Source organism: Anomaloglossus baeobatrachus, chromosome 10, assembly GCF_048569485.1.
Source record: "Anomaloglossus baeobatrachus isolate aAnoBae1 chromosome 10, aAnoBae1.hap1, whole genome shotgun sequence".
NCBI classification, from domain to species: domain Eukaryota; kingdom Metazoa; phylum Chordata; class Amphibia; order Anura; family Aromobatidae; genus Anomaloglossus; species Anomaloglossus baeobatrachus.
In genome coordinates, this window is record NC_134362.1 from 58,130,042 (window position 1) to 58,144,147 (window position 14,106).

At 44.8% G+C, this 14,106-nt stretch overlaps 1 protein-coding gene across 1 annotated transcript in view; it reads right to left on the reverse strand.

Annotated features, from left to right (window-relative positions):
- Nucleotides 1–8,296: 8,296 nt before the first annotated feature.
- Nucleotides 8,297–14,106, reverse strand: part of FRMD8 (FERM domain containing 8) — an 83,299-nt gene continuing 77,489 nt past the window's right edge. The window contains exons 10-11 of the mRNA XM_075326814.1: nucleotides 12,777–12,960; nucleotides 8,297–8,911 (exon numbers count right to left, since the gene is read on the reverse strand). Of these exons, the coding sequence (XP_075182929.1) occupies nucleotides 8,802–8,911; nucleotides 12,777–12,960 (294 nt within the window). The 3' untranslated portion in view covers nucleotides 8,297–8,801. The remainder of the gene's footprint in view (nucleotides 8,912–12,776; nucleotides 12,961–14,106) is intronic.

Consider the following 14,106-nt stretch of genomic DNA (forward strand, 5'->3'; position numbering starts at 1 on the left):
ATATCATCTGTTTGGGGTCCCTCCATACACATTACAATCACAGCCAAGTCTGCTGGTAGAGCCGGGTTTGGCTGATATTAGTTTAATGAGTGAGGGAGGCGATAAATTGGTAGGATTGGCTAACATTATTCTGTGTGACCACCCTAAACATTAAGGCTGCTTTACACGTTGCAATTTCTCGTGCGATTTCATTTGCGATCGCACCAGCCCCCATCGTTTGTGCGATATGGGCAATTTCTTGCCCGTGTTGCACAATGTTGTAACCCCCCGTCACACGTACTTACCTTCCAAACGACCTCGCTGTGGGCGGCGAACATGCACTTCCTGAAGGGGGAGGGACGTTCGGCGTCACAGTGACGTCACACAGCGGCCGCCCAATAGAAGCGGAACGTAAACATCCTGCCCACCTCCTTCCTTCAGCATTGCTGTGGGGATGCAGATAAGCTGTGTTCATCGTTCCCGGGGTGTCACACGGAGTGGTGTGTGCTGCCTCGGGAACAATGAACAACAGGACGTGCGATTTTTTGAAAATGAGCGACGTGTCAGCGATGAACGAGAAGGTGAGTATTTCTGCTCGTTCATAGCTGTCAAACGCTACGATATCACTAACGATGTCGGATGTGCGTCACTTACGACGTGACCCCGACGACATCTCGTTAGATATATCGTAGCGTGTAAAGCCCGCTTTATTAGCTACGTATCTTTCAATCTTTTAACTAGACTCATAAAATACATGTCTATTTAAAAAATCCAGGTTGTGTTAACACTAATAAAATGTTCTAATATAACATGCAACAAAGTATAACTAGAACTGTTCTTCCCTTCGTTTCCAGCTATGTGGCCTCAGTATTTATCTGTTAGGAAGCTTTCTTGCTTTCTAAAATGTCAACAGCGCTTTGCTTGGGTACCCGATATTTACCTTGGTTACCAGCGTCTGCGGCTTCTAGAAGCAGTCTCCCTGCTCACGTAGCCAAGGTACACATCGGGCAACTATAAGCAAAGCGCTTTGCTTGGGTACCCGATATTTACCTTTGTTACCAGCGTCCGCAGCTTCTAGAAGCCATCTCCCTGCACACGTAGCCAAGGTACACATCTGGTAACTATAATCAAAGCGCTTTGCTTAGTAACCTGATGTGTACTATGGTTACCAAGCACAGCGTCATTACACGGGTCGCTGGTGGCTGATCTCTGAGGAGATCTCCCTGATTGACAGCTCACCAGCGACCATGTAGCGAAGCTCCAGCGATCCCTGCCAGGTCAGATCGAAGTGTGACGGTACCTTAACACTAGTTACAGTTACAACAAGATAATAAACACTACTACTCAGCCACAGCATTATATACACTCTTTTGAGGCACATAACCCTACACAGAAAACGTAGAGTAAAAATGGGAAGCAAAACAGACAGGGGACAGGTAAATTTAATTGTTAAAGCACACTAAAGTGTCTGTATAATTTGGGTATGCACCGGCTAAACACAGCTGTTAAGCAGCAGCTTATTGGCTATATGAAGCCGATCGCACTTACACGCAAACAGAATGATCTTTCTATGAGCACAGAATACCATTGTTCGAAGCAGCTGAAGATGATGTGCTGCCAAGAACAATGATCTTTAAGAAAAAGGTTGGGTTCATACTAGCGTAATTCAAGTTCCGATACGGACCACAATGACCAGACTGACTGTGGATGTGCCGAATCGAACTTATAGCCTCATATGTGTCTGAGGCTGTAAGATCGGATCAACAGACCCATGGTCAGACTGGACATTGGGGTCGGTATACATACCATGAAATACAGTTGTGTGAACTTACGTGTAAAAACGCTATTAACCTACAGGTATGGTGTTAATTTGCAGGTTAATAGCTTTAGATTTCTGCCTGGTGTCTGCACATTGAAGCCCACTCCCGGGAGGAAATTAACTTTAATCCTCCTAGCAGCGTTCAGGTTTCCGTCACAAGGCCAGAGCTGGGGCGGGTTCAGTCACCGCACTGTGTATTGAGAGCGTCAGCTGTAACCATGCCCCCTGCACTGACTGACAGCTGCTCATTGGAACCAGCTGTCAGTCAGTGCTGGGGGCACGTTACAGCTGTCACTCTCCATTCTCCATACACAGAGCAGTGAGTAAACCCACGCTGGTGCCGCCCCCATGACTGAAGCCTGAACGCTGCCAGGAAGATTAAAGTTTTTTTTTTCCTCCCAGCAGCGGGGTTCAATGTGCAGTATTCAAACGCTATTAACCTGCAGATTAACCCTTATCTGCAGGTTAATAGCCGTTTTACATGTGACAGGCTCCCTTTAAGCGTTCCTTAAAAATCATCATTCTCAGCAGCACATCTTGTCTTAATAGGACTTGTGCTGCTGAGAATAGTGATATTCTATGTGCGTAGGATTATTTTCAATTTCTAGCCATTGTAAATGCACCTTTAGGCTACATTCACATTAGGCAAATGCCCACTAATGATTCTATTTACTGCAATGAGGCAAATGGTGTCCAGCATTGCCCTTGTATTTTATGGGACAAAACGGTAGCCTTACCACACGATTATTGTAGCTCAGTTGGCAGAACAACCATTTTCTCCCAACCTTCCATACACATTCCATGGCCCAATGTGTATATGTTCTTAATGAGTAGAAGAAAATGAGCCACTAGCAGATATCTTCCGTGAGAACAAAAGGATTGGGCATTTTGTAAGGCAACCTGCTTGATCCTTTTCTTCCCCAGAGCCATCTGCTGATAGGAAAAAGTCAGGACACCACTGTACACATTTATCAATTGTGGTTATTTTAAGTCACTTTTCTTTTTCGTCTGTTGACGTTTTATTGCACCAAATTCTTAAAAATGGCACACACAGTTCATGAATTTGGCACAAAGTAAAAAATAGTCTTTTTTTAATGAGGAAGAATGGGGGAGGGAGGTCTTGAACCTGGGACCATCTTATGACTTAACAATATTTTAGTATTGCAATACATAGGACAAATCATGGTCTATTATTATATTATTACTATAGCGCCATTAATTCCATGGAGCTTTACAAGTGAAAAAGGGTATACATAACAACTAGTACAACAATCATTAACAGTACAAAACAGACTGGTATAGGAGGAGAGAGGACCCTGCCCGCGAGGGCTCACAGTCTACAGGGAATGGGTGAGGGTACAATAGGTGAGGACAGAGCTGGTTGCGCAGTGGTGTACTGTACTGAGGGTTATTGTAGGTTGTAGGCTTGTCGGAAGAAGTGGGTCTTCAGGTTCCTCTTGAAGCTTTTCACGGTAGGAGAGAGTCTGATATGCTTTGGTAGAGCGTTCCAGAGTATGGGGGAGGCACGGGAGAACTCTTGTATGCGATTGTGGGAAGAGGAGATAAGAGAGGAGTAGAGAAAGAGACCTTGCGAGGATCTGAGGTTGCATGCAGGTAGGTATCGGGAGACTAGGTCACAGATGTAAGGAGGAGACAGGTTATGGATGGCTTTGTATGTCATGGTTAATGTTTTGAACTAGAGTCTTTGGGCAATGGGAAGCCAGTGAAGGGATTGGCAGAGTGGCGAGGCTGGGGAATAGCGAGGAGAGAGGTGGATTAAGCGGGGCTGCAGAGTTCAGGATAGATTGGAGGGGTGCAAGAGTGTTGGAAGGGAGGCCAGAGAGCAGGAGGTTGCAGTAATTGAGGCGGGAGATGATGAGGGCATGTACTAATGTTTTTGCTGATTTTTGGTTACGGAAGTCACGCATCCGGGAGATATTTATGAGTTGCAGTCGGCATGAGGTGAAGAAGGCTTGGATGTGCGGCTTGAAGGATAGAGCAGAGTTGAGGGTTACTCCAAGGCAACGAGCTTGTGAGACTAGGGAGAGTGAGCAGTCATCAAGTTTGATGGATAGGCTTGGTGGAGGAGTTCAATGAGGAGGAAAGACAATGATTTCTGTTTTGTCCATGTTAAGCTTTAGGAATCGCTAAGAGAAGAAGGATGAAATAGCAGAGAGACATTGTGGGATTTTGGTTAATAAGGAGGTAATGTCAGGTCTAGAGAGGTAGATCTGTGGGTCATCGGCATAGATAGGATAATGAAAGCCGTGGGACTCTATGAGCTGTCCCAGGCCGAAGGTGTAGATGGAGAACAGCAGGGGTCCGAGAACTGAACCTTGGGGGACACCAATGGAGAGAGGGTGGGATGAGGAGGTGGTGCGAGAGTGGGAGACACCGAAAGTTCGGTCGGTTAGGTATGAAGAGATCCAAGATAGGGCCAAGTCTGTGATACCCAGAGAGGAGAGAATCTGTAATAGGAGGGAGTGGTCTATTGTGTCAAAGGCAGAGGACAGGTCCAGGAAGAGGAGGACAGAGTAGTGTCGCTTGGCTTTGGCAGTTAGTAGGTCATTGATGACTTTAGTTAGGGCAGTTTCAGTAGAGTGATGCGGTCATTAGCCAGATTGTAGCTGGTCAAAGAGGGAGCAGGAGGAGAGGTATGAGGACAGTTCAAGATGGATATGCTGCTCCAGTAGTTTTGAGGCATAGGGGAAAAGGGATATGGGGCGGTAGCTAGACACAGAGGATGGGTATGATCGAAGCATGTTTAAAGCATGAAGGGAATACACCAGTTGATAGTGATAGGTTGAAGAGATGGGTTAGGTCTGGGATGAGGACTGCGGTGAGGTTGTGGATGAGGTGCGACGGGAGCGGGTCAAGTGCACAGGTGGTTAGATGTGATCTTGAGAGTAGAGTGGAAAGATGATATTCTCCTCATGGGGGAGAAGCTGGATTTGGAGGAAGAGGGCTGAGTAGCTATGATGAGGGGCTTTGGGGATTGTGGGCCAAAGCTTGCTCTGATGTTGTCAATCTTCTGCTTGAAGAAAGAGGCAAAGTCTCCAGCTCCTATGAGGCTTAGGCCGGGTACACATATCCGGCTGGTATGACGGATGCGGCGCACGCCAGTACAGTGTATACAGTACACTGGCAGCGCAACAGGTGCCGGTCACATGCTGTCATGTGACCGGAGCATGTGACCCGGAAGTTGCGGCACTGCCATTGTACTGTATCATACTGTACTGGCGTCCGCCACATCCGTTAAACCGGCGAAAAGCTGGATATGTGTACCCGGCCTTAACCTGTAGCTGAGAACCACAGGAAAGCCAAGGCAGTTATAGGGGCTTCAAGTGCAAAGTTGAAAGCTCTGAATTCACTAATAGGATATATGAAAATGTTTTTTTTTCTAAACTTAACCACTCTATCCCAGCACATTACTATATTTTATAAGCTTACCTCGTAGGTTGTCAGGAGGTTTTTCCAATGTATACCTATGACACAGGGATGCAATATACAGGCCTATAGTGGAATATATCCAAATATACACAGGCTCTCACTGTAAAAGGAAGAAGAAAAGAAGAAAAAAAAAAAAAAAGTCTTATAGGTCACCCTTTTTCCTGGCGTATACACCACATATAACATCTGAATATGATGTTAACAGAAGCTGGGTGTCGTAGTGTTTTGAAAATATATCAAAAGACAATGGTATCTGTTTTTAGTGTTATTTTGTAATATCAACATGGTAAGAATAATTTGGGTCAGATTTATTAAAAGGCGCACAACTCTTACTATGTGTAATATGAATAACAGCCAGCAAAACAAAACTATGAATGACATGATCATGGTAGATTAAAATATGACTGTTTTGCAGGGAGAACTGTGACTCTTGAAAAGGGTTGTAAAAGATTACAAAGAACTTGGCTTAATGGGTTGTATCCAGTATTACAGCTTTGCTACATCTAGGCAAAAGGTGTGAGTCTATTTTTGAAATAAAGCAATCATTATCCTAATCCTGTACAACCCCTTTAATGATCTAATTATTTATGAAGTGCTGAAAAAGCAGAATAACAGGTTAGCACAGTATATTCATACACATACATTTCTACGTAGCAATTTGCATTTTATATTTGATTGTCTTTAGAAGCATCGGATATCAGTACCTTTTTTTTTAACCTGGTGTTGAGTGGAAAAGTACCAGCATATTGTGCTCTGTAATTTTAAAAGCCAAACACTGTCACCTAGTGGACTCCTCTATATCCATTCCCTTTATTTATTGTAGGCAATCAGCAAATCACTGACTACTTGAAACAAAAATGTAGTTTGTAAAGACATATGGTCTGATTAATCAAGCTTTTAGCCAGCATTTTGGCGTAAAAGCTTTGAAAAGTCGCAACGTTTTGGTGCAACTTAAGGTTGTGCTAAAATTGTTGCACTGTTTGAGTTCTCAATCCAGTTTCGCAAATCAAAATTCATGATGAGATGAGATTCATGATTTTGCAATGTCACAAATCTTACTCCAGCAGGGACTGGAGTAGGACTTGTGGCAAGTAAGAGGCAGAGAGACACACAGAGAGTGAGGGGGGAGAGAGACAAAGAGCGAAAAAGAGACAAACAGCAAGAGAGAGACAAACAGTGAGACCGCCAGAGGGAGAGAGAGACCGCCAGAGGGAGAGAGAGACCGCCAGAGGGAGAGAGAGACCGCCAGAGGGAGAGAGAGACAGCCAGAGGGAGAGAGAGACAGCCAGAGGGAGAGAGAGACAGCCAGAGGGAGAGAGAGACAGCCAGAGGGAGAGAGAGACAGCCAGAGGGAGAGAGAGACAGCCAGAGGGAGAGAGAGACAGCCAGAGGGAGAGAGAGACAGCCAGAGGGAGAGAGAGACAGCCAGAGGGAGAGAGAGACAGCCAGAGGGAGAGAGAGACAGCCAGAGGGAGAGAGAGACAGCCAGAGGGAGAGAGAGACAGCCAGAGGGAGAGAGAGACAGCGAGAGGGAGAGAGAGACAGCGAGAGGGAGAGAGAGACAGCGAGAGGGAGAGAGAGAGAGAGAGAGACAGAAACAGCGAGAGGGAGACAAACCGCAAGAGAGAGACAAACAGCGAGAGGGAGAGAGACAGAGAGGGAGAGACAGAGCGAGAGAGCATCAAAGAGTGAGAGCGACAAAAAGTGAGAGACAAAGAGAGGAAAAGACAAAAAAAAAAAAAAAGTGAGGAGACAAAGACAATGAGGGCAGCAGAGAAAATGAGGGACCGACAGAGCGTGAGACCGACACAGAGAGCGAGGGCCCGACACAGAGAGAAACATAAAGAACAATAGGAAGCGAGAGGGACAGAGTGGGAGTGACAGAGTGAGAGGAAAGAGAGACAGAGAGCGAACAAGAGGAAAGAGAATGGGAGGGACCGAGCAAGATAAAAACAAAAAGAGCAAGAGGAAGCGAGAGGGAGAGACAGAGCGAGAGAGCGTCAAAGTGCGAGAGAGAGCGAGGGGCCGACAGAGAGAGTGAGGGGCCGAGCAAGAGAAACAAAAAAAGCAAGAGAAAGCGAGAGAGACAGAGTGGGAGAGACCGAGCGAACGAGAGCAAAGAGAGACCGAGCGAACGAGAGCAAAAAGAGACCGAGCGAACGAGAGCAAAGAGAGACCGAGCGAACGAGAGCAAAGAGAGACCGAGCGAACGAGAGCAAAGAGAGACCGAGCGAACGAGAGCAAAGAGAGACCGAGCGAACGAGAGCAAAGAGAGACCGAGCGAACGAGAGCAAAGAGAGACAGAGCAAAAGAGAGACAGAGCAAACGAGAGCAAAGAGAGACAGAGCAAACGAGAGCAAAGAGAGACAGAGCAAACGAGAGCAAAGAGACAGAGCAAACGAGAGCAAAGAGACAGAGCAAACGAGAGCAAAGAGACAGAGCAAACGAGAGCAAAGAGACAGAGCAAACGAGAGCAAAGAGACAGAGCAAACGAGAGAAAATAGAGACAGAGTGAATGATAGGAAAGAGACCGAGCGAACGAGAGCAAAGAGAGACAGAGCAAACGAGAGCAAAGAGAGACAGAGCAAACGAGAGCAAAGAGAGACAGAGCAAACGAGAGCAAAGAGAGACAGAGCAAACGAGAGCAAAGAGAGACAGAGCAAACGAGAGCAAAGAGAGACCGAGCGAACGAGAGCAAAGAGAGACCGAGCGAACGAGAGCAAAGAGAGACCGAGCGAACGAGAGCAAAGAGAGACCGAGCGAACGAGAGCAAAGAGAGACCGAGCGAACGAGAGCAAAGAGAGACCGAGCGAACGAGAGCAAAGAGAGCGAACGAGAGAAAAGAGACAGTGTGAATGACAGGAAAGAGACAGAGCGAACGAGAGCAAAGAGAGCGCGAGAGAGAATGACAGCGATTAAGAGAGCGAGAAAGACAAAGAGCAAGAGAACAGAGCAAGACAGACAGAAAGAGCAAGAGACAGAGTGAGACAAAGAGAGAGAATTGTTATAATAAAGACGTATTTGTAAAATAACGAGGGACCCTTAAACTGCAACAGAAAAGTTTATTTTAACAATTTTTATATATAAAGAGCAGATTAACAGAATATTGTTATTTGTACACAGTAGAAATTAATAAGTGCACCAGATCACTAATAACTGAATCCATAGGCCAAATTATGTCTGATTTATGATATATTGGCCAATTCAAGGTTATTAAAGGTATTGACTCACTGTTTCAGGAAATAATTTGTGTATGACACAAAGAGATAGTTAACATGAGTAATATAGGAAGACATTTAATGCAGCTTGGTCACAAGATGTTTTTGCTTTACAGAAATGAAGGCAATTTCTTCATAAGAAATTCTATGGCAGACTTTCCAAGGTAATATCTACATCCCAGCAACCTTGAAGGTCCATGGCTTTGGATACAGCAGTAAAATAATTAGGCACATTTGTTAAAGTTCTCAATTTTTGGCTTGGTCCATATAGTGGATATTAAAGGTTCAGTGCTTTAGAAGTCCATTTGGTCTTTAGCGTTCTACTGAAGCAAAGGTCAGCTCTGCCCGTGAGTCTCCGAAGGCTGCACAGAAGCATAGCTGTGGGTAGATTGTCGATTGAAAAATGATGCGGCTCTTTTTGGCTTCACACGTTTAATTTCTGTACCTAAGGAAAAGCGAAGGCAAAATGTGCATCAATAGGACACGTCACATATCTGTAATTGTAGTACCAGTATTGTACGATATTTACAGCTAATGCTAGCTCATATTTAAGAGCCTGGATGATGAAAGGACAAAACCACACTCCTCACTATGTAATTGCAACATCAGGAATGCAAAGTTAAGGATTTATTAAAAACACAGGATTGATAAACATGTATATTATATACAAATGCTAAAACCTAAAATAAATAAATAAATAATAAAAAAAAATGTAAAAAATTCTCAATTTCTTCAGTATGGAGTATGAGTGCCACACGCCAAAATCCCCGCACTTACACTTTGGCTGCCATCAATAAGGTTATTAATAGTTGTCTGAGGAATATTCTGCCACATTGAATGCACTTGAGCAAATCATCAAGATCCACTGCTGGCAGCTCCCTGAGTAACTGGAGGGGCTTCAGACAATGGTGACATGTGTAAGCTACGCAGGCTTCTCACAGTAGCACCAGCAACATGTGGCCTGGCATAATGTTGAAAAACGACTCTTGGGACACTTTGGAGAAGTGGCTGCATCACTGGTTCCACCACCAAATCTGTACTTTAAACCTGTGCCATAAAGGCCGCTTTACACGCGGCGATTTATTGTGCGATTGCATGTGCGATCGCACCTGCCCCTATCGTTTGTGCGTTACGGGCAATTTGTTGCCCGTGTCGCACAAAGTCGTAAACCCCCGTCAGACGTACTTTCCTTCCAAACGACCTCGCTGTGGGCAGCGAACATCCACTTCCTGAAGGGGAAGGGACGTTCGGCGTCACAGCGACATCACACAGCGGCCGGCCAATTGAAACGGAGGGGTGGAGATGAGCGGGACGTAAACATCCCACCCACCTCCTTCCTTCCGCATTGCCGGCGGGACGGAGGTAAGCTGCAGTTCATCGTTCCCGCGGTGTCACACGGAGCGATGTGTGCTGCCTCGGGAACGATGAACAACCGGCGCGCAGAAGGACGTTCAATTTTTTGAAAATGAGCGACGTGTCAACGAGCAACGATAAGGTGAGTATTTTTGCTTGTTCACAGTCGCTCGTAGCTGTCACATGCTACGATATGTCAAACGATGTCGGATGTGTGTCACTAACGACGTGACCCAGACGACATATCGTTAGATATATCGTAGTGTGTAAAGCGGCCCTTAGTGTACTTGGAAATAAGACTATAGGGAACTGGCTGCCGGACATTGTGAGACCCCCCCCCACCCACCACCATAATCCTAGGAGTAGGCCTAGTGTGCCCTCCCTCATGATAGACTCTGCATGGCATTGCCCAGATAGTCTATGCGTCGTGGGTACAAATGTTATGTTTGTATAGCAACTCAAAAGTTGTAAGGGTAACACATTAAAAAACTGTAGCTGACCCTGCCAGTTCCTGTACAGACTAGAGATTCCAACTCTGCAATCCCTAGTGGTTCCTGCGAGAGTTGAAATATCCCTGACCACAGACAAAACAATGGCAACTCGGGCCTATGCTGCCTGATCGGCCATCGAGCACTTCACATTCCTCCTAAGGAACAACAGGACAGAGCAGAGTGAAACTTACTTACAGAAGGTAAGGTGTGCTGATTTAGAAAGTGATCCTTGAGTGAATAAGACAAACCAAAAAAATACAAAATACCAGAGAAGGTGAATTTTGATAAAGAATATGCCACCTACTCACTGACAACAAACATAAGATAGGTGCAGAGTGGAGAACAAACAGAGAAATATCCTAGCTGGTCTTCCACAGAAACTAACAGCAATATGGCTGGACTTCAAAATGAGAATATCACCGGCAGGAAATACCAACAGGAGGAACGTATTTAAAGCGGCACCCTAAAGTGTATTGGGCAGACAAATGAGTAAATGAATACACCGGTTACCCTAATAGAACCTAATAGAACTGAAGCAAAGATAACAGAAACTAAACACCAGAAGAAAAGGTGTCTCTGCGGTGGTCCGGCAGAGAGAGAAGCCGACCATAGACTCAAGATTAAAATTCAGATGCATAATTATGCCAGAACCAGTAGGTTTGCTTACACACCATCACTTGGGCGTCATTTTATTTATGTTTTATGGATGGACATACTCTACTCACTCATCTCTTGTTTAGTCTCCAAAAGAAGCCATATCAAGGAGGGAGAAGCACATTGACACAAGTTGTATGGGCCAGGATATTTGGAAGGCATATATCTAGAGGTCTGATATTTTATGTACTCTTGTCTTCTTAGTATGACAGTCTTTAGTAGCTGGGTTTCCTTTTTCATTATTCCTCTGGAATATTGCCTATTGGACTTTACAAGATTTGAATTGTATGAAAATTCCCTTCCTCATTTTCTGTATAGCCCTTAGGGTTTTGTAGCGTCTTATAAGATGGCAGAGAAGTAATTCCATTATCTCTATAGTGTTCAAACCTCTGCAGTTAGGTAGGGATTCTAGGTGTAAATGTAGTACTAGGGTCACAACAGGGTGTCTCTATACTAACTCTTCCCCCCTCCCCCCACCCTATACTTTGACATTTTCTCTACACGCTTCCTCCTCATTCCACAACAGGACGTATATTTTCGGCATTTTTTTAATTATTGCATTAATGGGGCTGCCATTAATTAATTGTTTTGAAAAAAACCTGTAGGTTTGTGTGCCAATCTTAAAGAGTTATGACCAGAATATCAGGAGTTTGCCAGTTTTTCCCAGAGAAAAGTGCTGCCAGAGGTGTTCTGAAGGGATTTATTCCTCTGCAGTATACATTCAAGCTCACCTGATATTTCAGTATGTACCTGATATGCCGACAGCTGGTCTTGCTGTACTTAAGAGGTTCGTACAATCCTAAAAAGGGGTTTTCCTCCTTACCTTCTGTTGGCACATAATTGGAAATGTGCATAAAAGGGGGCTCTGTGTAATGCCAAAGCCATTACTCTTCTGTGCACCAGCTGTGATAGTGGAAGGGGCTGTTTAAGGGAGAGTAAAGGCCCCTTTACACACTGCAACATCGCTTGCAATATCGCTGTAATGTCACCGGTTTTGTGACGTAAATAGTGACCTCCCCAGCGACATTGCAGTGTATGACGCGCATCAGTGACCTGGCCTCTGCTGTGAGGTCGCTGATCGCTACAAGTCATTCAGGACCATTCTTTGGTCCTTTGTTTCCCGCTGCGCAGCATGTATCGGTGTGTTTGACACCGTTACAACGACATCGTTAGCGACCCAGCCCATAGGCGTGCTAGCGATCCCTTTCCAGCGAGGTCGTTCTGCAGGTCTGTATCACTTCTGCGTCGTTGGCCAGATCTGCCTGTTTGACAGCTCACCAGCGACTGTTAGAGACTTTCCAGCGATCCCGGCCAGGTTGAGATCGCTGGTGGGATCTCTAGAAAGTCTCATTGTGTAAAGGGGCCTTTAGACCCCATCATCACATCCCTTGTTATGTGCCAACACTGGGATGAGATAGTGGCGGTGGTGGGAAACCTCCCTTTATGAGCCAAAACAAATCCTGATGTGAAGTGTGCCCAGTTAAGAATTTGGGTTTTTTTTTGGCTGATCTCCTAATGAAAGTGTCATAAAATAGCATTTTGAACAATCAATTTCTTTATATCTGGTTGGGTCATTCTCTTGAAGGATTGTGTTCACTTGTCATCTTCAGTAGCGCTCTTGAATATTGACAGCCCGGACCAGTGGCACAGTTTTGCCGTTAGCCAGAACTGTGCACTCTGATGATGCTGTAGCGGGATCACAACATAGGGACACTAAAGCTGGCCAACTTTAGATTAGTGGTAAGACTTACCTAATAAAAAAAAAGAGCTTGTAAACGCTTTTCATGCTCGCCCACACTACCAGCGACTTACCGTCATCAACATAATCTATTGTAGTAAGATTTTTAATGCGATTACACACAACGCTTTCCTGTCTGCGTAACTTGGTGCGTTTCTCAGAATCTTGTGAAATCCCAGGAATAGTTTCAGGAGATGGCAAGTCATTACCTTGACTGAGCTCTATGCAATACTCAATCAGGCCACTCATCAGCTCAGCCTGTAATTAAGAAAACTAGTGTCATTTATAATAGAAAAATTTTAGAATAGGTTCAGGATATGCTATATATCGGAATTGGTAGAGATCTTTAATTGGATACGGGGAAAAATACAATATTTTATTGAATACACTGTGGAAAACACTTTGAATGGTATTGGCGCATGCACAGATTGAATTTGTTTTCCCATCTGCGCACACGCCCCTGCTCATAATCTTCTCCACAGTGTCTTCAATAAAATGGAGCCAGAGATCATGGTACACACATGCGCAGACTCCGCCGCCATTTTAATAAAGACAACATTACTGTAGTGATAAGCACGCGCTGCCAACAGCAGCAATGGTGGTGCAATATTTAATTAAAGAAAAGGTGGCACGCCATACGGGAGGAAGGAGGAGGACTTTTACACCCAATCCACAAAAGGCCTGGCCCGCTGTACACGTCGATCACAGGATGCACAAATATCTGGACCTTTATGTACTTTTTTTTCTGCAATCAAAGATCCAATATGAAAACGGAAGGTATAGTTTTATTCACCATGCTAGTGCCACTATGGCACTGCCTTTACTTTATATAGTAAAATCCTGCTGGTTGGTAACCTTTTACAAAGGAGCAGTAGGGGGGGGTCAACCAAAGCATTATAGGGAACAAACAGGAGATTAATAATAATCTTTATTTCTATAGCGCCAACATATTCCGCAGCGCTTTACATGCGTGATACATGATTTATGATGCCTTAACCATGGCAGCAGGAATCAGTCACTGGCTGCATTATTGCAGCAGTGTATGTTTTGCTATAAAATGCTCCCGTATGTCAGAGAAGCTATACTTTGAAAAGGGTGGCTTGGGACTATGTTTCTTGGATGACTAGTCCAAGCCAAGTCCCGGTCCCCTTACTTAGACTGACCGCTTTCTCCTTATAAACACAGATAAGCAGAGATCTGTCAGTCTAGGGGATCAAGACTGAGAGAAGCTGCCGGGTGACCTACCTTGGACAAGTCATCTGAAACACATGGATTTTATAAACACACCCTGCAGGTCAGTTTACGCAGGGTAAAAATAAAAAGCACGCTGAGCATGATATTTCTATGCATCCCATCCACTTTGCTGGAACTGTAAGATGCAGAGTTTTTTTACTCAGTGAAAAC